Here is a 24,859-nt window from a genome sequence, read left to right as displayed (position 1 = left end):
AGCCATCTCAGAAATTAACTTTATTATTAAGTACACACTGTTGCTTGATGAATAGCCATCATTACCATAGGCCCCTCCCAAATTCCTGTGGCAAAATATTCTGATGGTTTGAGGGGAAATGCCTCCAATGCATTCCAACACAGCATATATTACTACTATATAAACATTATCAGAGGAAGCAGCTCACTTTTTAAAAAAAACTGTTTTTCAAAATAGATGAATTAAAACTTTTTTATTTGTCTTTACATTTACATAAAACACTTATTTTGTAATCGTAAAATGTCAATCATGAAAACAGGAAAACATATCAATGGATAACCTGGCTTTCATATATTACGTTCTCTTAAATAAAACAAAGGTTTTCTAATACTGTACAGTACACATGCTTTTTATCACACCCCCTCAACTTAATTGTTCCTTTAATCATACACCCCTCATTTGGTACGTTTACTCTGCATTGAAATATAAAGAAAACTTTTTAAGTTTACTGTTTGCTAAAGTCGTTCTTCCATAAAAATAGCATTTATTATATTAGCATTCTGACATTTTATATACATATAACCAGAACGAAATAGTGACTGTTACAAAAAGATGACCTGTTATTATCTTATTATATAATTATGGAGTGTTCATTAATTATATAGTTACAGTTCCCGTTGACTTGATGAGCTTTGTAAGAGAAGAATTCAAGTAGGGCTCATCCATCCAAATTCTCTTTGAGCGTGGAATTCAAAATCCTGTTGTTGATGCTTGATTTAACTGCAAGTTCCTTCTGTAATATTGCAAGGGATAACAAAAATATGCAGTAGAGCTAACAAAACATAAATTCATAAATCAGTTTACATTTCAATGCATTTCTCCTTCATCCTTCAATAATGGTGTAATTCCAATGATCCTATTGTTTTGGTGATTCCAACAGCCAAATACATGTGAATATGTTCACATTACATGTTGCGCTGAGCTCTGGCTTGCTTAAATGCAGGTAGTCCTCACTTATTAACCGCAATTGGAATCAGCAACTCCATTGCTGTGCCATGTGATCAATTGACCACACCGACTTATGACGTCAGTTCTGGCTCTGGTTGTAAAGCAAATCATCTGTGGTCTTGAATGAGCATATCATCCGTCATGTTACTATGACTTGTAATTTCCTGTCAGTTTCCCCACTGATTTTGCTTCTTGAAAGCTGGCTGGGAAGGTTGGAAATGGTGACCACGGGGATGCTGCGACCACCAAAAAATACACCCCAGTTGCAAGCACCTGCATTGCCATTACATGACCACAGAAATGCTGCAGAGGTCATAAGTGTGAGGACCGCTTGTAAGTCTTCCTTTTGGAGTGGCATTGTAACTTCAAATGTTGCTGAACCGATGGCTGGGTTGGTAAGAAAGGATTACCTGCAGAGCTTACTGAATCAATCAAAATTGGCTGAGTTTACAGAACACATTCCCCCCCTTCCCCGGGGAAAAAACATTTTAATTAAAAAACAAAACAGAAAGTTGCAAAGCAAACTGCCAGCATCGTCTTTACTTTCAATAATGTTCCCAAAGCATGATGCAAAGTTGCAGCACAGTGCTTTGTATAGAACTATCTACATACAACTAGAAATAGGGAAAGATGAGCAGGGTTTTTAGAACAAGGGCCGGGACAGCTTTTGGTAAGCCAAGGCTTTGTAACTAGCTATATCCCACCAGATTACAATATTATGAATGGGTAATCCGCCCAGCACCCATTTTGCAAGCCTAACGACACCATGTTCTCAGAATTGATCTATGCTAAAAAAAAAATATGATGTGCTCTACACAAAGCAAACCAAGTAATCCATGCTATAGTTTAGTGTGATGTGTGAACTCAGTGACTTGCTCTGTCAGCACACCTAAAGCTGGATGGTAGAGAATTTATGACCAGCAGCCCAACCAGCAACACTTACTATTCGCCATGCTGGTTGGGCTGCTGTTAGGTACCAGGAATATCTGGGGCATTATAGGTTAACTGTCTTGATCTGATATTACTTTGATGTTTAAAATACTTTTTATTTAACAGTGATATCCTATGAATATTTATTATTGTGGGAAAGTAATTCCCACAAGATTTCGTGGGAGGTACATGCCTACATATGCTTAAGTCTATGTGGGATTGATTGGTGGAATTAAATTCAAGATGAAATATTTTCAACTTTACTATCTAAAACTTCAATCATGATGGTTCCATAATATTACCAGGCAGAATTAAACTGTAATAGTACTATGCACTATTAATTATATTTCACAATACTCCAAATAGTAATAAAATCATTGAGAGTAGCACTATTCTAGTCAGCTCTTTCTATCTTTACAGTATAATTCAATATATTAAAACATTTTCTAAAGATTTCATCACCGAGGGACAGGTCACCCTATCATGCCATTTATACATTATTTGACAAGGCACTGAAGACAATTTCACAGAGAACCAATTATCCAAAGCAAATTATTGGGAAGCAGAGAAATGGAAATGAGAGTCAAAAGAATATCAGGTAAACAAACCAAAAGACTCGTCTCTAAACAAATCCTTGGATTTAGGAGAATAATTTGAAGAAAAAGATAACATACTGTATTTTTCGGAGTATAAGATGCACCTTCCCCCCCTAAAAGAGCGTGGAATTGCTGGTGCATTTTATAAACCGAATAGAACCATTTTTGGCCTCCCGAAGCCCTGCCCCCACATCCCATTTTTGTGAAAAATGGGCGGAAAACTTGCCATTTTTCAAAAAACGGGGGTGTTTTTACCTTCCCCCACCCCCAGAAGCACTCTGCAGGCTTCAGCGGGGCTGGGGGAAGGGAAAAATGCCAAAAAAACCCACCCTTTTTTTCTTACTTACCTCTTCAAAATCTTAGTGCGTCTTATAGTCCGAAAAATATGTTAATTCATAGAAGTGGTTCAAAATGAAGATTGCAGAGAATCGTGAGAGTGAAGAGCAAAAATCATAAACCAATAAAAACATAACTGAATCATTAAGTAGAATAAACTAGGAAAATCTGCAGGTTTGATGAAACGGGGAACCACTGGCTACACTCACTGGGGTGAATACAAATCTTAGATTTGGCTAGAAAAGGGATCGCTTAAAGACTGGCAGTTTTAGAACGATTAAAAGTTATTAGCGGCCATGAAATGGGTGCTTTCAAGGTTGTTAAGCACTCCTGGCTGTCAGAAATGGTCACAGTATACCTCACAATCACATGACCGCATGTTGGGTAGGCTACCTTTATGACCAGTTCTGGCGTTCCATGGTCATGACAATTTGTGATATTTCTAGCAAAAATGAAATGAATGGGTTCATTTAATGACTGTCATGTTCCTTTAAAGACTGCTACAAAATGTCTTGAAAAATTACTCCTGGTAATGAGGGTGCCACAACGACTTATGACCATAATTGTGGTATCAATTACAGTCATAAGTTGAGGATTACTTGTAGAAATTAGAAAATTAATGAATGAACTGCGAACATGCATCATGTTGCCTCAGTATTTTGAATGTTATATTATTTTAGAAAATGGGGAAAAGATTATGATATGATGGTATAATCTGACAAAAAAGCAAAAAAAGTAATTAAGGGGAAAATGGGTTGGTTGAAAGTTTTGGACTTTTTTTTAGTGGTAAACAGAAATATGTGTGAAATAAAGCTATAAAAAAGGAAAAAGAGAAGAAAAATCGTAAAAAAATATATAAACATAGATTGAATCAAAAGAGCATAGTCTGCAATTTTCATCAATCCTAAACAATCCTTATATTTTCAATGTGTTATTTGCCTCAGTTTTGATATGCAGCAATATCAAAGTACAGTTATCCATGTTTTGGTTAGATAACCCATATCACAATGGAAATATTTTGGACCCTGTTTATATTGGTGTAAAATTCAAAAATAGTGTATATGTGTACATGTATAAGTATTTTACATTATATTTATTCTATAATGTAAACATTTACATAAAATGTGTATTACAACAGTATTTTTTTTAAAGAGAAGTAACTTTTAGTAAAATTGAAACTGAACTAACCACATGCTTTTGCATCTGGTCAATTATGAGGCCATACAAATGGAGAGTATATATGGATCTTCAATTCAAGATTGAAGTCATCAGTTTTCAAATGGGTTTTTTTAGTTTATTTTAATATGACCATATGCTGTCTTTTCCTTTTAATTGTGGCACAACCTAGTGACAATACATGCATTGGCTTTCGGTGAAGGGAGTAAACCAACCATTTCAAAAGAAATTGGCATGAAAAATGTGGTAAAAAGAATGTAGATAATTGAGTTTTACCACAAGAAAAGAAACTACGTTTCTGGGGGGGAAAGTATCAGGGAAAAGAGTAGAGCAGAACTTTCAACTGGAGCTAGTTAGAATGGATTCTTTTTCCAGGGAGAGCAAAGCATGATTTTTAACAAGCAGATAGATGGATATTTTAACAGTCACATTAGCTGAAATCCTCCTAGGAATAAAATGATCCTCAGCAAAAAAAGAAAGAAAAGCACCTAACCTTGCCTCAGATGCATAGGCATGTTTAAAAATAAGCTGGAATGGAGAATTGTTCAAAGAAACCATTTGAAATTTATGGGGTGCCAAGAAATTCTCAATATAATAGCTTGATTGCCAACTGGGATATATGAAACAGAGAATATTTCACGCAAGTGTTAAATGAGCCCTCTTTTTCCATATTTGTTTTTAGGTGCAGTTAGAAATAGGATTTAATCAAAACTGCTATTTTTGAAAAGGGACCAAAGAAGGGGGCTTGTAACCCAAGCTAGAAGAAGACTGATGTAAAATGCAATGATTTATTAGCCCATAGTTGCTAATGAAGTCTTCTTGATAAAAAAGCAAAATCAAATTTAGTTGATTCAAAAATTAAATTTGGCTTCATAGAATTATAGTTTGTTAAATTACAGGTGGGCACAATCAACATTATGAGTTGAGGAAGAAAAAGTATTAGTAGCAGAAATGCAGTATCATTGTTTCCTGTGGTCAGAGAACATTTTGTTCAGAGACTATTATTTTTAACTGAGTTGAGAATTAACAAAATGGGGCCATTTATATAGGATTAACACAAACCTGAATTTAAGAAAGAAAAAGTAGCTGAAGAGCAAGTGCAGTTAAAAGAATGATAATTGTGAGAGTTGGACAAATTAATCCCACCAGCAGGTGCCCTTGTTCTATTGAGTTACTCAACATTCACGAAGCAATCTTCAAATACAGGTAGTCCTCAACTTACAACCACAACTGATCCTAAAATGTATGTTGCTAAGTGAGACATTTGTTAAGTGAGTTTTGGCCCATTTTACGACTTTTCTTGCCACAGTTGTTTAAGTGACTCATTGCAGTTGTTAAGTTAGTCGCCTGGTTGTTAAGTGAATCTGGCTTCCCCATTGATTTTGCTTGTCAGAAGATCATAAAAGGTGATCAATGACCATGGGACGCTGCAACTGTCATAAATATGAGTTGCCAAGCATCTGAATTTTGATCACATGATCATGGGGAAATAATTGTAAGTGGGAAAGCCGGTTATAAGTCACTTTTTTCAGTGCTATTGTAACTTTGAACTGTGTTGTTAAATCAAGGACTACCTGTAATCCCAGACAGGATAAGGATTAACATTCCCTTCCTACAAAACATTCACACAGCCAATGATGATTTCCTGTCCTAAGATGACAGTAATTTAAAAAAACTCCTGGCCCCTATCAATACCATTACTAAACTGTAATAAACCAATATTTAGCACACATTGCTGCAGATGTTCTACTTATTTCCTATGAATCTATGTAAGAAAACACAAGTTAGACATACCAGAAAATCTGAATAACTAGGGTGGCTGGCAGATTTGCTTTTCTTGCACTCTTCTAATGATGGTTGGTGCAGGGAATATAGAGGTGTGCTTTTGGAAGGAGTCTGCAAAATGTAATACACACCTAGTCTCAAGTTACATCAAATATAAAATATAGCCAAGTAAATAAGCTGTTGTAGAACAGGAGGAAAAATTGCACCTAATTTAAAAAGTGAAATTTCATTATTAAGGGAAAGCTTGAAAACAACTCCTGTTCTGAATGAAGTTTTAAGATTCTTCCATTTCCATTTCTCTTCTCGTTACTTGCTCTATTTGCCAGGAAATCTTATTGGTAGACTATTTTCCATTTATCATTTGGAAACTGTTCCAAGTTGTCCCCTTAGCAGCATATCTGATTCGGCCTTATATCTTAGCTCTTACCGCCTTTCTTACATTCAATGAATAAGAGTCTTGTTTGACAGCATATAAATTATCCCAGCATTGTTCCAGTGTCTGTTCGCCAGCTTTTTCACTACAGGGAAACAACCCAATATTTATTATACTGTAAAACTTTACAGATTATTCGTTTGATTGAAAATGTTTTCAGATAACCACTGGCACGGCAAATTGCAGAACCACGCCTGCCTTGAGTCATGGGACAGAGGGGAGCCAAAAAAGGTCAGACGGTTTAGTATTTGGATGGGAGACTACTAAACTAGAATAAAAAAATAAGAAAAAAAAGTCATTCTGGTAGAAGGCAATTCTTATCTTTCCTTAGCAAATTCTTATGAAGAAAACTTTCCAGAAGTTAGGCTGTTGGTTTGAGCTCCGAGCTTGGCAATTTGGTTGCAAATGTTTCATCACCATTCGAGGAAACATCGTCAGTGCATTTTGAGTTGTGCTTGTTAGTCGGCCATTCAAACTATCAAACAAACTGAAACCAGACCAGGACTCAGAAGTACCCAGATAAAATTCTAATGCTAATCTACATCACACAGATGGTACTTAACTACAGCCCAGCAACAACAGCCAGCCATCAAACAGTCTAAAATCAGACCATGACTCAGAAATATGCAACAACAAACATTCAGTCTAATTTGCATCTGACAGAGCACAATTCAAAATGCACTGAAGATGTCTCCTTGAATGGTGACAAAATGTTTGCAACCAAATTGCCACGCTCAAAGCATAAATCAACAGCCTAACTACCAACCCGAGCTAATAATATTCAAATACATTTCAAACATTTCCCAGAAGTGTCAATGTAGTTAAACACAACTCAAGATTTGTTTGATAACCAGAGCCATGACTTATAAAATCTATTTCATGTCTTACTCAATTATTATGCAACTCATCATTTCATCTAGCTGGTTAAAAAAAGCCTCATTTTTAAAAAGAACGTAAAAGGTGAATAAAGAGACAACAAAAGGAATAGCATTTATAGTGATCAGACCATGGTCTGCTTCAATTGGCCATTTGAGTTATCACTTGAATGTCATCAATCATTAAACATAATTAAGAGTAACCCTTCCAATTAAGTTTATACAGTATTTTTTCAGGTTTATACAGTATTTACCTGAAAGGTAAACCAGATCTTTTATTTTCTCTGAATAATTTATTTAAAATGGGATCATCCTTGATTCACAGAAAATATACTAATAAAGAGACAGCTTTCTAGTTAATGTTTTGGGGGAATGAGTAGTCTGCTTAAATTCAGTATTTTAATCAAAATACTCTGGAAAGAAGGTAACAATTTCTAATTCATGAAACAATTGGTTTCTGCATACCTAAAGGAGAAAGTAAGTCCTATCTAATGTACTATGATGGAATTTACTTTCAGATATATATTCAAAATTCAGAAACACCTAACCCTAACCTTGCATAAAACAATGAGCAAATCATAATTCTTCTTACTTATAACTAAATATATATATATATTTGAAACTATATACGTATCTACTTTCCTTCATCCAGATGAAGGATTTTTTTAACATGCTTCTATTTGTTACATAAACAATCATAATATATCATGAATATTCTTCATTCTGTACTAAGTTTCCCTAGCAAATTAAAACTGTATTAAACATAATCTTTTCAACTGTACACAATATTCCCAACAAATCTTATGCAAGCATATTTTATAAAGAAGTATTTTCTCAGAAATGGAAAAATTCTGATCTCAGTTATTTTTCTAAAAAATATGTGAATATGAGATTCCATTCAGTATACACTTTGGAAAGTCTTGCTCCTAAACATTTAGTATTGCAGGTCTAATGAATTTTTATATAAGTAATTTTGTATAAATCCAACCACCGAACACCTGCTAAGAGCTTTTCTTAACATTTTCAGCTTTGTTGTTATGGTTGATATGAAATATTATCTGTAAAATATTTTGTAGGCAAAAAATGGACCACTGCAGTGTTCATCATAACTCTGTATGTCATACTTCCTAGAATCAATAAGACAACAGCTGAGCTTTCATTGACTAGCAGTCAAAACATTTTTGCTATGTTTGGAAAGCCCTTTAATGTCAAAAAATAAATAACAATAGCACTTAGACTTACGGTATACTGCTCCAATGCTTTACAGCAGAGTTCCCCAGCATTTCCATCTTTGCAGATTGGCAGAGGGGGGAGTGGGGAGAAGGGATGGTTCTGCACATATGCAGCTCCATTTGCGTGAGCAGCGTGCTTGCCATTCATTTAAATGGAGCGTGCACTCACGCTTGCCCGCTGTTTGTACAAGTGAAAATGCTCGTGTGTTTGCTGGCCGTTTCTGCAGCCCAGTTGCAAACCCCTCACGACAGAAGTGGGTTGCTAGCAGATCCGGTGAACCGGTAGTGGAAATTCTGACTGGATCACTGAATTGGTAGGGATGGCAGGCTCGCCACGCCCCCAAACCGGTTCCCCAGCAGCAGGGGTTTGGGGGCATTTTTTAATATTTTGCACATGCACAGACCTATTTAAAGGCAACTATGCATGCGCATGGAGCACCCACACACAAAGTGTGCGTGCACCGAACCGGCAGTAATGCAGGCAGCAACTCGCCCCTGCCTCACGGCCCACTAGGAGGCCGCGGCCCACAGGTTGAAGACCCCTGCTTTATAGCAATATGAGTGGTTTACAATATCAACATATTGCCCCCTGCAACAGTCTGGGTACTTATTTTACCAGCCTTGGAAGGATAGAAGTCTGAGTCAATCTTAAGCTCCCTCAGGATTGAACTCAAGACTGTGGGCAGAGTTACCCTGCAATACTGCATTCTAACCCCTGCACCACCAATCTATTCAATTCTTAGATTGATAAACATGGATTATATGTATGTATATATATCAAACAAACTTTGAAAAGTAACATTACAAGAGGCAGCACAATCATTTGCTTACTAAGGTAAAATAAGACTAAATTCTTTCTCAAAAATACCAAAATATCTAACCTCTTATACACAGCGCAAAACTAAATAATGTTTCCTGATATATTTTTACAATAGAAATTATGTTACCAGAACCAGTTAGAGATGTTAATTATACGTACAAACATAGAAAGCAAAGCTTGCATACCATTAATATCTAAAACAAACAAGAAATTAGTGGAACTTAAGTTAGTTTTGAATAAGCATTTATGGAAAGATTATTAACACTCATCAATTCAAGTGAAGTCCAGTTTTTTTGCTTTTTTTGTTCAAAGCTGTACTGATTCAGCAGCTTAGGTCGAAGCTTGCAAATGAAACCCAATGTATCATATGTGGTCCCTCAAATGTATTGTTATCCTTTCTCTAATCCTGGGTGGGTGGGTGGGACAGGGGGACTTCCCGGGATGTCAATCACCAAACAGATGGGCCAATAATAGAGCAATGAGGGAGGAGTATAAATCATGCTGGCTCATGATCCACAAATGGCTTGCCCTCAAGGACAGAAACCCAGCCAATGTTGATCAAGAAGTGGAGTTGCACTGTGTCTCCAAACTCAAACATACAGCTACTCATTATTGTATTACATTCAACAACCAGTCCAAGTTTTAAAAAGAAATGTGATCAGCTTTACTCACTTTGCTTTGAAATGGCTGCTTACTAGAAACAGCAAAATTGGTTGTTATGTTATTGCAACTGGATGCTTTAAGTACAGTTAGGTTTGAGGCTACCTGAAAAAAAGAATAGTTCTAGTCAGGAATAAGAAACTTTTCAACATTTCAATAAGCAGCATATTTAAAACCCAATACTAATCTCCAAGAACATATTCTTAAGTTATCTCAAACTTAAAAAATACCTTTAACAGTTCTTTTTCAGGACTACTGTACTAGATCAAGACAACAACAAAAAATCAGACAAAAGAAAAAGAAAAACCTTATCCTGCCATTTAGCAGACAACAACTGTATCTAGATTATGGAGCTCATGGTGCTTATAACATGTTAGAGCAGGGGGGTCAATTTGATGGCCCGTGGGCTGGATGCATCACGCACAGGCCACGCCCACCCCGGCTCTACAAAAGCAAAAAACATCACAATATGTCACGTGACATGATCAAGTTTGACTCTCATGATGTTAGAACCACTGAGCAGAAAGAACGTTTTATTGTGGCTTTACTACAGACAATCAAGGTAGGAGTCTAATAGATTTTGTCTCATTTTTTAAAAGTATTTAATTACCCAGAAATTGCTTTCAAAATACAACCCTAATATATTTATTCACTTTTTCTGCAGAATAGTGACATGGCTATTCTGAAACTTTGGCAGAAATATTTAAGACATTCCTGTCTTAAATAATGATAATGGACCTGCTAAAATTCCCAAGATATCTGTCAGGTTCCAGGTTCCCGCTGATTTTAAGATTGTTTTATTTTATTTTTAAATTGAAAGCTGATAACTAAAGGGCCAGCTTCAAACATAATCTTTATTTCCAAGAGTACTTTTGAGTCCCATACAGCTTTACAAACTGAAAATAGTGGGTTGTTTCAGCTTAGCATTTGATTTGAGCCTCTGCTCACCTGCCCAGAAAAAAAGACAAAAATAAAAAGAGAGGGAGCAATTTGTAGGTCTGGAGAGAAAACTCAACAATTGCTTCCTGGGATACAGAATATTTTTGGGATATTAAAATATTTTACTTTGCGTATCTTGTTTGTAGTTGGAGTATTCACATGGGCAGATCTTTTCATAGCTCCTTTTGGAGTTGTAAATTCGTCCCGCTTCACTGACTGAAACATAAAGTCATTTTAAGGTAGTAAATATTGATACATTTTACACAAATCTACATTCATTCAATCCATACAGACAACCATGACCATCGCAGAAAGGTATGGGTCATCTCCACCTTTTCATTATTGTTAAAAGATGGACAAGCATGTTGACCATTCTGTGTTTTCATACTCTCCTTCAAATATTAATTATATTTAAACCACCATTACTCATCAGTCTAGCCAAAATTCACCCCTAATGTATTTGCAAACAGATGCCAACCATGCTTTGAATTCATTTATTGAGCAACTTCAAAACATGTAGAAAGGGGATAAAAAGTATAATTAGTTTTTTTTAAAAAAAAAAACCCACTTTCCTAAATTTCAGAATTATTTGTTCCATAGTGTGATGCTTACAGCTAAAAAAAATGTAAAAGACCTGTTTTCAAGCATGAAAGTCACTTTATTCCACAATAAAAGCACCAAAATCATGAATAGCAACTTACTGTTTTGGGCTGATCTTTTTTAAGTTTATAATGCTGCAGCTGTTGGGTCATGTAATCAAGAAACCTCTGGCTTCTAATAAGAAAATCTGAATTATGCTCCTTCTCCCAATTTTCAATTTTTGTCTTCAGTTCTTCTCCTAACTAAATTTGCAAAAGAAACGTCTACATTAATTATTCTGATTTTAAACTATTTATTCCATTTCTATAGCCACACAACTCAGCCAAGTGCCCAAGTAATTAGTTTCAAGTATAAAAAAGGCTTACTCCAAAATCAGTTCATTAATACTTCAGAATTAAAACTTTTTACGCCTTAACCATATTATATTAAAACATGCAATGCAAACAAATCATCAATGATTCAAAGATGTATGTCAGTAGAAACATAAATTTCCCATTTGAGTGCTTTAGAGACAGGATTACATAAACAGAAGTTTTTGTAATCTACCAAAGAGCCTTATAAAATGAAGTTAGAATAAAAGAGCCAGAATGATTATCTTAACTTCATGTTACATAGCAGCTCTTTTAACTTGTACTGTTAACAGTATTTTATGTTTGTCTCAAATACTCAAGGTTCACTATCGCTAGTATCTGCCACTGTTATCCTCATCTCAAAACACACATACCCAAACGCGAGAAGCTATGAAAACATTGTCCTGGCATCAGTGGCGTAGCGTGGGGGGTGCAGGGGGTGCCGGCCGCACCGGGCGCAACATCTGGGGGGGCGCCCTGACTCGCCCCGCGCCCCCCTTTGCCGGACTGTGGCCGCCTCTTTCCGCGCCCGGCTTGGCCCGCGAACTAAGTTCCCCGGCCCCGGCCCGCCCAGGCCCCTCCTGCGCACCGCCTACCTCCCAGCGGAGCCGGCAAGACCCGCCGCGCCGCCCCCGCGGGAGCCGAAGGAGAGCGGCGCTGCGCTCCGTCTGCCTGCGACTGCAACGCCACCGCGTCCTCCCGCTCCGCCTGGAGCGCCCCGGGGAGCCGGCGTCTTCCCGAAGCCCCTGGTGCGCCTCCCACCCCCGCGGCACCTGCTTCCCTTCAGTCGAGCCTTTTCCCGCTGCCCTGTCGAGCTCCTCCTCGGGAGGAAGGCAGGAGGCCAGCATGGAGAGCCTCACTTGACTGATGCCGACCAAGGGGCAGCTGCAGTCGGGCCGCCCTCGGGTTAGGGGGCGCAAATTACTTGCCCCGGGTGCTGACAACCCACGCTACGCCACTGCCTGGCATTTTACCTTTGACAACTGCTTTTGAGTCTTCGATCGCTCGCGTTCATCTTTAAGCAGATTACCCCCTCTGTTTAGGAGCCTGCTTGGATCTGTTGATTTTTTCTAAAACACAAACACCGAAGAGATTAATATACTGAATAATCAAACATGTATTTGCTGGTAGCAACTTCAGTATCACTACCAATCCTTTTTATAGAGGGATCGTCCTTCAGGCCATCAGCCAAAGCATAACGGTTACTGCGTATGTATTGGATGTAATTTTCTGATTTCATCAACTTATGCTAGAATAGCGTTTATTTTAGTGATGAATTTAATAAGAGAACAAATCATACAAGTATAAGAATTCCAAGAATAACATCAACATAATGAAATGAAATATGGTTTATTCAGTCAGTGACCAGTAAAAATTGAAAACATACAACAAAGTAAAATCAAATGGCTGAGGTAAATACTAGCATAACAAAAAAATCTTATATTTCTAGATGAATAAACTTTCCCAATTTAGATACAGGTAGACCCCCTAGTTGAGAATATCTGACTTAAAGATAACCCCTAGATATGAAGGGGCTGCCTATTGGTAAAAAAAAATCTCTTTTCTCAACCAGACAAAGCACTGAAGCCGCACAATACTTTGAGGACCAGCTGAAGCTGCATGTTTTAATATATCCTATTTTCAGCAGTTCCTGGAAGCATTGAGTGGGATTAGCGCTTCATTGGCTGCAGAAAGGAGAACGCCTTCTGCCACTTTTAGTAATATGACGATTCACCACAGGCAGCTCGCCATGACCAACCTGCCACAGCCAATTCACCACGGCCAACTCACTGCAGGACAATTTGCCATGGCCATCTCGCCACAGGACAACTTGCTGCGGAACAAGAGTTACACTAATATCAAAGATATGGTGGAATAGAATTTAAAGAAAGGCTGCAAAAGGAAGGATAGAGTGAAATTTGAATGGCAAAAATTAAAATATTTATTTATTTATTTTAAATAATTAAGACCGTTTAAATTGTCTTGCAACAAGTTGTATTGCGGCGAATTGGGCCTCTGCAAGTTGGCTGTGGCGAGTTGGCTGTGGCAAGTTGTCTCATTCCCGTCCATCACACCCATTTGGTGTGGAGCCTTCAAATCAATCCTTTCAGCAGTTGTTAAGAAGGCTCCCACTCATTTGCACTACTCGGGTGACTCTGAGGACACAGATAAACTTCCAAGTGGCCTCAACGACTCTCTGAAAGAACACAAATGACCAACTGTCTGCAGAGCTGAAGAAGCTTCTCGGCTGAGAAGGAAAACGTCTTCAAAGAAAAACCAGAATGCCCAGTTGCATCTTGAAAAAAGCACCTTAGATTAGAGTTGTTACGTTCCCAAAATTGGTCCAACTCCAACCCCGCCTGAATTCTGCTGACTCTTATCTGGCACCAATTTAGTGTTGAACTTTAGTTGACTAGATTCTTGTGTATACATTTGAACAAGTCTTCTATGCTACAACCTAACAGATGGTCCTGATTCTTTGCAGTTGACATTAATCGTCATAGGAATGTAATGACTCTCAGCTGATGATGTGCTTAACTACCACCACCACCCAGCTATCTGCTCTTCTCCTATAGTACTGCCTGTATTGTACCCGAATCAGGTTTAGGAATGCTAGAAAAAAACTGTAGGTTTCCAGATTTTAACAGCAAGGTAATTTCTCAAATAAATAGGGTTTCTGATTGAAATTTAGAGTTGGGTTTTTTTCTCTGTCCATTAAAACTTGCAGTTATAAAGAATAAAATCAATAATTGGATACTGAAATCAGATTCACTAATCTCATGGCAAAAAGCTTATTATTTTTCATCATGAATTTTATCACAGTTGCAATATCCTTTTTCTAGCATCTACATTTTAACAAACAACTTAACTTTCTTCTCATTCAGCTTATTGGATTGGCATTCTCCAAATCTGTTTTTCTGGGGACAATGGGGAGCTATTATAACCCTTCTGGAAAATACCAGCACTAGGCAAATACGGTGTTCTAACTCATATCAGAAAATAGCATTTGCCGTAAAAAATTTAAAAATAATAAATTATCCCTGGCAACTAAAAACAAGGTAAGCATTGAAAGAGCATCTACCTCCAATTCAATGAAGTGATCCAGAGTAGCCTCCCATTTATGAACACTGTCATAAAGACACTTGGCTTCCTCATAAATCTCTTTTATTTTGACCAATTCTTCATCGTGGTGATACAACAATTCTTCTGAGAAATTGTCTATATAAATCAGGAAACTTTCATTAAAAAGGAAAAAAACCAAAGAATAACAGACACAAAACACATTTATTGTGACTGAACCCAGAAAACCTTTAAACATTTATCCCACTATTTCAATAAACAATACAGATAGTTTTTGGGTTGCGTTCAAAGTTATGACGCTTCTGAAATAAGAAGACTTATAACCAGTTCTCAGAGTTCTGGATGTTGTAGCATTCCCAGTTACATATTTGTGATCTGGGAACATTATGCCATCGCAGCTTATTGCAGTCATAATGATTTCGTATTTTTCCTGCCAACTTTCCACAAGTCAATGGGGAAGCCAGCAGGAAGTTTAAAGTTACTTTTTCACCCATCCTTTGTAGCTCCTGCCCACCGCAAGCCTACCATATGCTTTCTCATCTCTTTTGCCTGACAAAAAGCACTTATTTGCTTTCAAGCATAGGACTTCTCATGCATAAGGCAAATAATGATTACATTTTGAATTTATAAACATGTGCTACAAGGAATTACCATCATAAAAGGGCTGAAACGCAGCTTTTTGTTCATCGGAATAAAAGCATTTCTGCCAATAGCTCTCAAGCTCTTGCCTGACTTTCAAAATAATTTCTTTAACTTTCTCCTTCTTCATCTCTTCCAGCGTTTGTAATTCTTCTTCCCACTAATGAAAACAAAACGAAACCATTAATTGTGATGGTTACAAAATATACTTCACCTACTACATTTATGTTAATAGTGGAGAGAGACGTCAAAATTCCCCTTCTATTACCATATTCGTGGCTTCACAGATGGAACACTGGCTGGTCAATTTCGTGAACCGTTCTTGCTTTTCTTGGGGCCACTGAAGTCTGTCCCATAGAAGCTGAACTTGTTTCATCAGGACGTCCTTGGTGGCCATTAGAGATTTCTTCTTCTTCTGCAACTAAAGACGCATACTCAAATAAGTATATGCAAAAAGGGTAGAGAACTAAGAGTTTGGTCTAGTGGTTAAGACACTAGAGAGTGTGAATTCTAATACCACCTTAGTCATAAAAGTCAGTTGAGTGACTTTGGTCTCTCTCAGTCCAACTCACTTTGCAGAGTTGTTGTTGTGGGGAAAATATAAGGAGGTAGATGTGTGGAGTATATTCAGAGCCTTGAGTTATTTGTAAAAATAATAAAGATGGAATACAAATAAATAAATAAAAACTAAGGCAAGTGAACTGTGTTTCTCTGTAAATAGTAGCCTAAAGGGAACAGCAAGTCAGATCCAAAATAGAACCCAGGTTTACTAGGTAGGAGTCAATAGGAAAAAAGAGGCACAGTTTCTTGCCCAGTGAAGGATAATGGCTAATACTGTAACATAATCTCTCTTTCTCTGTATGTATACACACATGCACGTCTGTTCAAAAGTTGTAAAAGATTACACAACACAGTAACTAAAATGCTATTAAATGTCTTTTAATAAGCATAATCTTAACCTTGACAATCATTTGCAAAGGCTGCTGATATTAAGATCCAAAAGATGAGCCTGAACTAAAAAAAAAACACTAATTAATTAAAACTTGATTTATTATCATCCTTACCATCAGCCCTTAATTTTGTAATGTTACAAAGTACAGCAGACAGATAATCCATATGCTATAAATGCTATGAATCTGCACCAAGAAAAGTTGAGATGCTTTCATTTTGGAGCCTTGTTTGTTATGCAGTATAACTTTAAACAATATTGCAAATTAATAGTTCAAGTAATCGATTCATTCATAGGAATAGAATCTTTTACATAAGCAGCCCAACCTGATGGATAAACTGCTGAAGATCTTCAAGATACTTTTTTGTAAGACAAATGTATCCTTCTTCTTCATCATCACATAATATATTATTTTCCAGGGTTCCATCGGGTGTGTGTCCAATTTCTTTACTATATACTCTGATTTCTCTTCTCAGTTTATGAAACTCTTCTAATCTTTGTTCCTGTTCAAAGAAATAACTCAAATAGCTTAAATGTATCAAATTAAAGAGCTTATTTTATTCAATTTTTATACAATTTAGAAACTGCCCAACTTCCAATATCACAGGAGAAATAAAATACAGTATGAATAAGAAAAAAAACCATAACAAATAGCAATAGCACTTAGACTTATACACCGCTTTACATTGCTTTACAGCCCTAAGTGGTTTATAGTCAGTATAATGCCCCCAACAATCGGGGTCCTCATTTTACCCATCTCGGAAGGATGGAAGGCTGAGTCAACCTTGAACCTGGTGGGATTTGATTTGAACTGCAGACAGCCGGCTGTCAGCAGAAGTAGCATGCAGTACTGCCCTAACTGCTGCTCCACCGAGTCAAGAACAAACAAGATGGGCAGGGACTGTAGCAGAAAAAACATACTTCCTGGCTCTTCAAAGATTATTTGATTGATTGATTGAAAGGGCCTGTTGGCTCATATAAGCCAAGTCATGGAATACCATGGTAGATAGATAGTCCCCTTAAAACATGGCTGTTTCAACAAACTTGGGGATCTGGGGCAACAGTGACTCCATGCATTGGCTGCATCATGCATAATATTGTAATGTGTTCTGTGATCACTTTATTTACATTTGTTTTACTTGATTTTTGTATACTGTTTCAACTGTTGGTTTTATTGTAAGCTGCTCAGCTGGGTGGGATGGGCAGCCATATAAATTTTATAAATAAATCACTTATGGTCCAGCTAAGGAGCTACTACCCTGAAGACACTCAGGAAAACTGTTTCAACAAATAACCTGGTAACAAGAGGGTATTAGTTGACTTTCCATCAATCATAAAATAGAAAGTCTGCATATTCCTTCATTTCATGCTTAATTTGATTACAAATTCTTTGCATAAAATCTGGATAAAAGTCAAAGTGTATCTTCGGACAGCAAATTTATAGGATTCCCGTTGCAGATGGGTGCAGAACAGAGACTCACAAGGCTCATTCTTTTCCGCTCAAGAAAGCAGAATGTTCATTTAGCTTATTTTTGACTGCAAAGTCTGACTTGCTAATGAAGGGATATAAATCAGTGACCTACCTTTACTTTCAGAAGATTTGTTACGTGTTCTTTTATTTCTTCCAGCTCTGTGCTATTTGGAATACTGCCAGAAGGGATGTAGTAAGGGGCTACACAAAGCTCTGTACATAATGCCTGATCTTCTCGCTGTAGCTGAGTCAACTTCTCCATCCTCTCCTTTTTTTCTTTAAGAGCACTGTCTAATGCCAGACGATATTCCTTCTCTAATTGAAGGATAGTTAAGCCATCATCAACCTGTAAAGTCATACAGCAAATAGATATATTTAGCACTTCTGTGAAGGGTCTCCATCAAGTTGTCTGTTTATTCTACTAGATCTAGTACAGCAGGCTCTGTGCTCCATCGTTACAATTAGACCTTAGAAACACACCTTCTTTATGGCTACCTCCAAGCTGTAAAATAATATCAGCCTACCCACAAAGTCCACATGGCCCTGATCCTCTGGTTGTAAGGAAAAACCTTAAAACATGGTTCTTTCAGCAGACCGATGGATGATCCATAATCATCCATGTACTAATATTGGCATTTTACAACTTGGTTCTTGGTATTTTCTCCAATATAGGTGGCTAGATGTGAGGTGAGGCTGCAATGGTTATTAATTATTTTTGCTAACCGAGTTCCTACAAGAGTAATTTGCTTTATGTTGGCAGCTGAGCCTTGTTTATGAAATTTGGGTACAGGCTAAGAAAAACCCCAAATTATTCAAATAGCCGATGATCTCTGATGAGTTTCAGAGCAAGAAATATCTGCTGCTAAACAGGTGCTGGGAGATGCAAGAGGCCTCATGCTTACCATTGCTAGCATGGAACTCCAATTTATAGAAGTAAAAAACAATAGGAAACCATTTATAAGCTTTTTAGCCAATGAACAATTGAACAGTCAACTAAAATAAGCTTATTATTCTCCCTCTTGCTGAGAAATACACTTGTTTTTCCCAGTTTGCTTCAAAAAGTAAGAAATCCCTCAGACAATTCCTGTGTCCATTTCACAATGTTCAGTCGCTGTCAACAAGCTGCATTCAATTTAATTTATTGTTTTTTAAATATTCATTAAAAAATAAAAGCAATTTAGTATTTAGAAAAGAGGAGAGACACCCCTGCTGTGTGTACTTTAGCATAACTCTGAAATGCCTGGCTCGTTAAGGAGAGCGAGTGTGGTGTCCTAGAGCACCAATTGTCTGCGATGTCAGTTCCTTCGCAGCTTCCTCTGGAAAGCCAGCCACGACATTCCCCCTCCAGTGGATGAATGGGGAAGTGTTCGATGGATTTGGGGCAATATGCCAGGATCTAGGCAGGGCGGGAAAGAGGAGCACATGGGAGGGGGAAGGGAGAGGGAAGGGATTATGGGCATGGGAGTAGGAGGAAGAAAGGCCCCTCTCAATGTCAGTTTCTCCCTGTCAGAGAAACATTTCGACATCTATAAATATCTTGGTAACACCGGATCATCAGCTAGTTATAAATAAAAGTCATCTATGCCAGCTTAATATCACTTTAGTTTTCTGTTCTTGGGAACAATTAGCAGCTAAAAAGAACTTACCTTGTAAGGGTCCAGACCAAGTTGATATCTAAGTACATTCAGTTGATTTTTCTGAATTTCAATGTCGTTTTCAATTTTGTTTTTCAAACTGCTTTCTTCATCAATCATTTCGTTCAACAGCGTCTGTCCAGAAATACCCCCCAAAAAAAATTTCAGCATAGGTTTCTAACCGTTCTAACTGTTGAACTGTTTATTTGATCAGAATCTATCAGAATCAATAGCTAAAATAAAGCCTATATCCGTTAGCCCAGGATTTGATGTGTCCAGGGGCAGTCAAAAAAGGCATCAAATTGTTGTCAATCAAGGCTTTCATTCATGAATGAAATGAAGAGTTTTTCTGACTCGCTAACCTCTGTATCCCTCATGCCATTTCCCACATGGTTTCAATGAAAACAAATGTGATGCACGAGAACAAAACAGAGAATAGTCAAAACTGATCCTACCTATCTTCCTGCTACAAACAAAATGTTGCAATCAGAGGCATACATCTGGAAAATAAGATGACTGCTTACTAAAAAGTGAAAAACCGAGTACCTGTAATTGATTAGTAAGCTTTTAGTTTATAATACTTTGATCTAAATTATATTAAAGTGGCTCAGAGACAGGTTGATGCTTGCATTAACTGACTGACTTTAAAGATAAACACCTCTTCCCTTGAGCAATTTATTTTGCAGGAGAAAAAAATACTGTACTGTTCCAGATGCTTTGACACTTGTATGGTTAGAGAGATATAATGGACAATGTATCTTTCAAAGGCCAGCTTTCCAGGCTTTTAAGTAGCTGTCCTAAGCATATCAATGTTTTTCACACATTTCCAAAGGGGATAATATAATCAAACAAGTGAATTTTACTTGAAACACCTTAGAGTAACAACCCCCCTCTCTGAAAACACCAAGGTTTTACAAAAAGAAATGCTATCTTTATTTGAATACAGCATCAAACCTTTACAAACATATTTTCCATAAAAATTGCAAAGAGCTTCTTTGCACAGAAATTATCAACAACAACAAAAGGAATAGGAAAAAGGTAGAGAATTTGATAAGGTGCCCCTACTCCAATTTGCTGTATTTCAAAGAATTCAGGTATCATTTTATTTCTTTTTTTTCCTATTATCTTCCCATCAAGTAGCTTTTCTTTTCTAGTTTCAAAATCTCTGAAAAGCCTGAATTTGTATCATTAGAAGGATAGAATTATGCAGAATAGTCTGCTCTCCAAGCATGTTATACATTTCAGAAACTTTATGTGGCATTGTCCACATACTTTTCACAGCTGTTATGAGTTGTTCGTCTGAGTCAGCAACTTTACACATTTGAGGCCTCAAAGTAATGCAATTGCCATATTATACTGATGTCGTGAGATTTCCAGGTATGTGGGGTGAAATCATATTGGATTTTGGGAGGAGCATTTTGAAAATGAATCTTAAATTTACAGAAGTACTGTTTTTAAAACTTATTGTGCTAAAAATGGTTATTTGGGAATAATCATAAGTTATCATGGTCACAGGCAGACTGCCTGTATCCTAACCCGCTATTTTACTTCAATGAAACCATAATTTCTAATAGAGCAACAAATACCGTGTTTCCCCGAAAATACGACCTGTCCTGAAACTAAAGCCTTGCCACATTTTTTGCGTGGGCAAAGATATAAGCCACCCCCGAAAATAAGCCCTCTGGCCAATCCCCCCCCCTCCAGCCAGGCAGAGCACCGCTCACCGACCTGTGCGGTGTCCGTCCTCTGTGCTTTGAAAGCTGGAAAAAAAAAAAACACCAAGCGGTGGGCGGCGCCAGCAGCAGAGATGCCCTGGCTCTGCAGGTACTGTAGAGTGAACCAAGGGCATCGTGAGCCTGTGAGTTGCGCGAGCGAGGAGCGGAAAAGCTGCTCACGCAACCCCCCCCCTCCAGCCATGCAGAGCCCCATTCACTCACCTAGGGGCATTCCAAAGGCGCCGAGCCGCGGGAGGTGGAGGGCGGTGAACAGCCGCTCGCGTTGCTTGGTGCCTTCCGGGTACCACTAGAACAGTCAGCGGCACTGTGCCTGGCTGGAAAGGGGGGTTGCCAGGCAGCTGCTCGCGAGCGTGGTGACCTCATGGCTGCTGTGTTGCTGCTGCGACAGCGCAACACAGCCATTCGACCCTGAGGCTGTGGCCAGCTCTTCGAGAGCCCGGTCGCAAGGGAGCAGCCGCCCGGCAACCCAAAAACAATAAGCCCTCCCCTTTAATAAGCCCAAGGCCATATTTCATAGGTCAAAAAAATATAAGACCCTGTCGTATTTTCGGGGAAACACGGTACATAGAAATAGAATAAAGAATAGTATAGAGAAGAATAGAATAGAGAATACAATAGAGAAGAATATAATAGAGAAGAGAAGAATAAAGAATAGAATATAGAATAGAGTAGAGTAGAATCTGGAAGGGACCTTGAAGTTCTTCTAGTCCAGCTCCCTGCTCAAGTAAGAGAACCTATACCATTTCAAACAAGTAAAATTCAAACATAGGTTCACCATTCCGCAATGGCGAACGTATGGCTCGGGTGCTAGAGGTGGCAAGCAGAGCCCTCTCTGTGGGCACATGCACCATCGCCAACTGCTGTTCTGGTTTCCGGCATGCACATGCGCACTGTCTGCCAGAGCACCAGAAAACAACGTGAAAACAGGCAAAACCTCCCAAAGATCAGGCCATTTGTTGTTTTTCTACCGAAGCGCCGAAAATTGACCCGAAGAACGAGCTGAAAATGGCCAAAAATAGGCATGTGCGCATTGGTCAGCTGGTCTTCAGGTTTCCAGTGTTCTGGCATGCGTGAAGAGCAGCTGGCCGGTGTGCATGCATGTGCTGGAAACGCAAAGAACAGCTGGCCGGTGCACACATGCACACTGGCCAGCTGGTCTTTGGGTTTCCAGCGCTCTGGCACATGCACATTCCATTTTGGGCACTTGGTGCCGAAAAAGTCCACCGTCACTGGTCTAGCCTCTTCTGAAAAACCTCCAGTGATGGAGCGCCCACAATTTCTGAAGGAAAGCTGTTCCACTTGTTAATTGTTCTCACTGTCAAGACGTTTCTCCTTAATTCCAGACTGCCAATGTCACATGAGAGACTTTACATTTCAAGGCTGTCACCCTGATCCATACCTCAATGTGGGACTTTGCAGCCTCCATGCGTTCAAGCTGCAGCTCTTTGCTAATTCCCATTGCATTCCATAAATCTAGTAGCTTTCCCAGTGCTTGATTCACATTGTTAATCAGGGAAGAAGCCAAAATTTCACTGAAAAAGAAAAGAGTAATTTCAATGCCATGATGACACTTAATGCAAGCATTGCCCTTCCTCCCAAAAGGTGCTTTGTGAAAAGGCAACTGGACTTTGTTTTTCCTTGAAGACATTTCGCTTCCCATCCAATAAGCTTCTTCAGTTCTGCTCCCTACCTCAGAATTCTCATTTCCATCAACTTAATATTAATATTGTATATCAATGTAATTACATTTATACATTTTTTTAAACAAAAAATGTCAAAGATTGAATTCATCTCTGATCTGGTGGCCATGAAGTGATCTGGGCGCCCTGGAAAGAACAAGAAGCCAAGGACAAACTTGGCTTCTAACTTGTTTAGAGGTGACTAAAACAGGGTACCTAATCTGTAGAAGGAACTTAATCCTGTTCATGTACATCAGGGTTTTGAGAGAATAGCCCTGACAGTATACATGTGCACCCTCTTTTTATAAAAATATTTAACATGCCCCCAGACTTCGGATTCTTGTTGTGCCTTGTACTGTTGATTTCTGATAAGTGCCTGGACAAGTCCTTGCAGTTTTCTTGGCAAGGCTTTCTGTACTGTTTGCCACTGCCTCCTCCTTAGGGCTTAGAGAAAGTAATTACTGTAGCCCAAAGTCATGCAGCTGGCTCAATGGCCAAGGTGAAACTGGAACTTACTATACCAAACTGGCTCTTCAAAACTTGTTATTAGAGGTACAAAAGTACAATACATGTAATACCTAATCAAAAATAGGTTTAAAAGGATACGAGTCTTTCGGTGATTGAGAAGGCTAGAAATTTCATTGAATACAAAAATAAATACATTTTTTTTCCAGATTTCCACTCAACTATAAATCTCAGTGGAAAACACTGTATGCTTAATAACAAAAGCTAAATTACTTACAGTAATGCTTTTAGGTGTTCAGAAGCCCCCCTCCAACCTCTTTTTTTGGCAACAAAGATGTAAAATAAGCCAGTATTATCATCCTCTAATATGCAAGGGGAGATGGATGGAGAAGCCCCAGGACATCTTTCCCAAAGCAACCTGATGACTTTATGTAGGTTAAAGACCCACAATCGATGTATCAAGATAAAGACATCCTGGAACTTCGTGTTTGACTCCTGGGACTTCATGGACACATCCATGCTGTTTTTGTTTTGGTTTTTTTCGCAGCCAAATATAAGTGGTTAACCACTGCCTCCTTTTTTAAAAAAATCCCTGTAATTTTTTTTCTTTTTTTCTAAATTTCCCAGTCCGTAGGCCTGGTCTTTTTTATTTTTATTTAAACACAAATAATACAAATAGTACATATACAACTGAATACAAAAAAAGAAAGACAAAAGGGAAAGGGGAAGAAAACACATAATACAGTGCACCCCCCCCCCCAGCCCCTGGAGAACCTACCCTTATTTTTCTTATACAATATATTCCAATTGTGCCCTTATCCCCTCCAAAACAACATATATTCTTGAGTAAGTTTATTCCCTTTGCCTTCCACAACATTGATTTTATTAAAAAAAAAACATATTTCATTATAATTATTTACTTTAATTTACTTTAATCATCCCTTTTTAAAGTTTCATTTCTGTTGTTAATGTATCATTTGTTGCCCTATTCCAAATTTCATTATACCACTCATTGCTTTGAATATCCCTGGTCTTTGGGTGTGAATTGTAACCAAGCCCAGACAATATAAAGCTTCATTGCTTAGCTGTCAAAAGATGTCAATCCTATTGAGACATATTGAGCCTCCTTGAAACCTTCCGAGGCTGCTTTTTACGAGGGGAAACGGCATCAAAAGGGTTCCCCCGCTCACTCCTAAAGAAGCCGAGAAGTCCGGCTAGCCGCTCAGCGCTCCAGAGGCAAACCCCGTTCCCTTCCCACCACGACACAACCTGACTTCAGAAAAACCCTTCATCCTTTTACCTTTCCCGCAGACGTTTCTCCATGTGGCGTCTAGAGACGGCCGTTGTTGGCGTCGCCATTGCCCCTACAAGTAAAATCCGAACGGAATTCCAAACAAAGACCCAAACGAGCGGCCGCCACCACCGCCAAAATTCAAACTCCAGAGAAAAGTTCGATCGAACGCCAGACTGCGCCGGCGCGCCTTAT

The 24,859-nt window shown here is 38.3% G+C and overlaps 1 protein-coding gene across 2 annotated transcripts; it reads right to left on the bottom strand.

The window, feature by feature from the left end:
* Positions 1-217: 217 nt before the first annotated feature.
* On the bottom strand, positions 218-24,859 carry LOC309388031 (protein regulator of cytokinesis 1-like). 2 transcript variants are annotated; one of them, XM_081945002.1, is made up of 14 exons: positions 24,674-24,859; positions 22,629-22,761; positions 19,506-19,628; positions 17,972-18,205; positions 16,715-16,891; positions 15,708-15,860; positions 15,452-15,599; positions 14,802-14,938; positions 12,694-12,789; positions 11,471-11,611; positions 10,896-10,985; positions 9,843-9,935; positions 5,820-5,921; positions 218-772 (listed from the first exon to the last, which is right to left on the bottom strand). In XM_081945002.1, the coding sequence occupies exons 1-14, from the start codon at positions 24,730-24,732 to the stop codon at positions 698-700; spliced, it is 1,761 nt and encodes a 586-aa protein (XP_081801128.1). In that variant the 5' UTR covers positions 24,733-24,859; the 3' UTR covers positions 218-697. The 2 variants fall into 2 exon arrangements, with proteins under 2 accessions (XP_081801128.1, XP_081801129.1); XM_081945003.1 differs by lacking the exon at positions 5,820-5,921 and having other exon boundaries at positions 24,674-24,858.

Source organism: Natrix helvetica (genome assembly GCF_964273705.1).
Source record: "Natrix helvetica genome assembly, chromosome: 2".
Lineage (NCBI taxonomy): Eukaryota > Metazoa > Chordata > Lepidosauria > Squamata > Natricidae > Natrix > Natrix helvetica.
The sequence above is the reverse complement of the archived record's forward strand: the minus strand, read 5'-3'. Positions and strand labels throughout refer to the sequence as shown.

Bases quoted from the DNA above. Each gene is read 5' to 3' on its own strand.
- LOC309388031 (XM_081945002.1), bottom strand. From the start codon at position 24,732: ATGGCGACGCCAACAACGGCCGTCTCTAGACGCCACATGGAGAAACGT. The intron at 22,762-24,673 runs GTAAAAGGATGA...TTTCTTTTTCAG, and splicing joins GAGAAACGTCTGCGGGAAAG to TGAAATTTTGGCTTCTTCCC. The intron at 15,600-15,707 runs GTAATAGAAGGG...TGTTTTCATTAG, and splicing joins TCTGTGAAGCCACGAATATG to TGGGAAGAAGAATTACAAAC.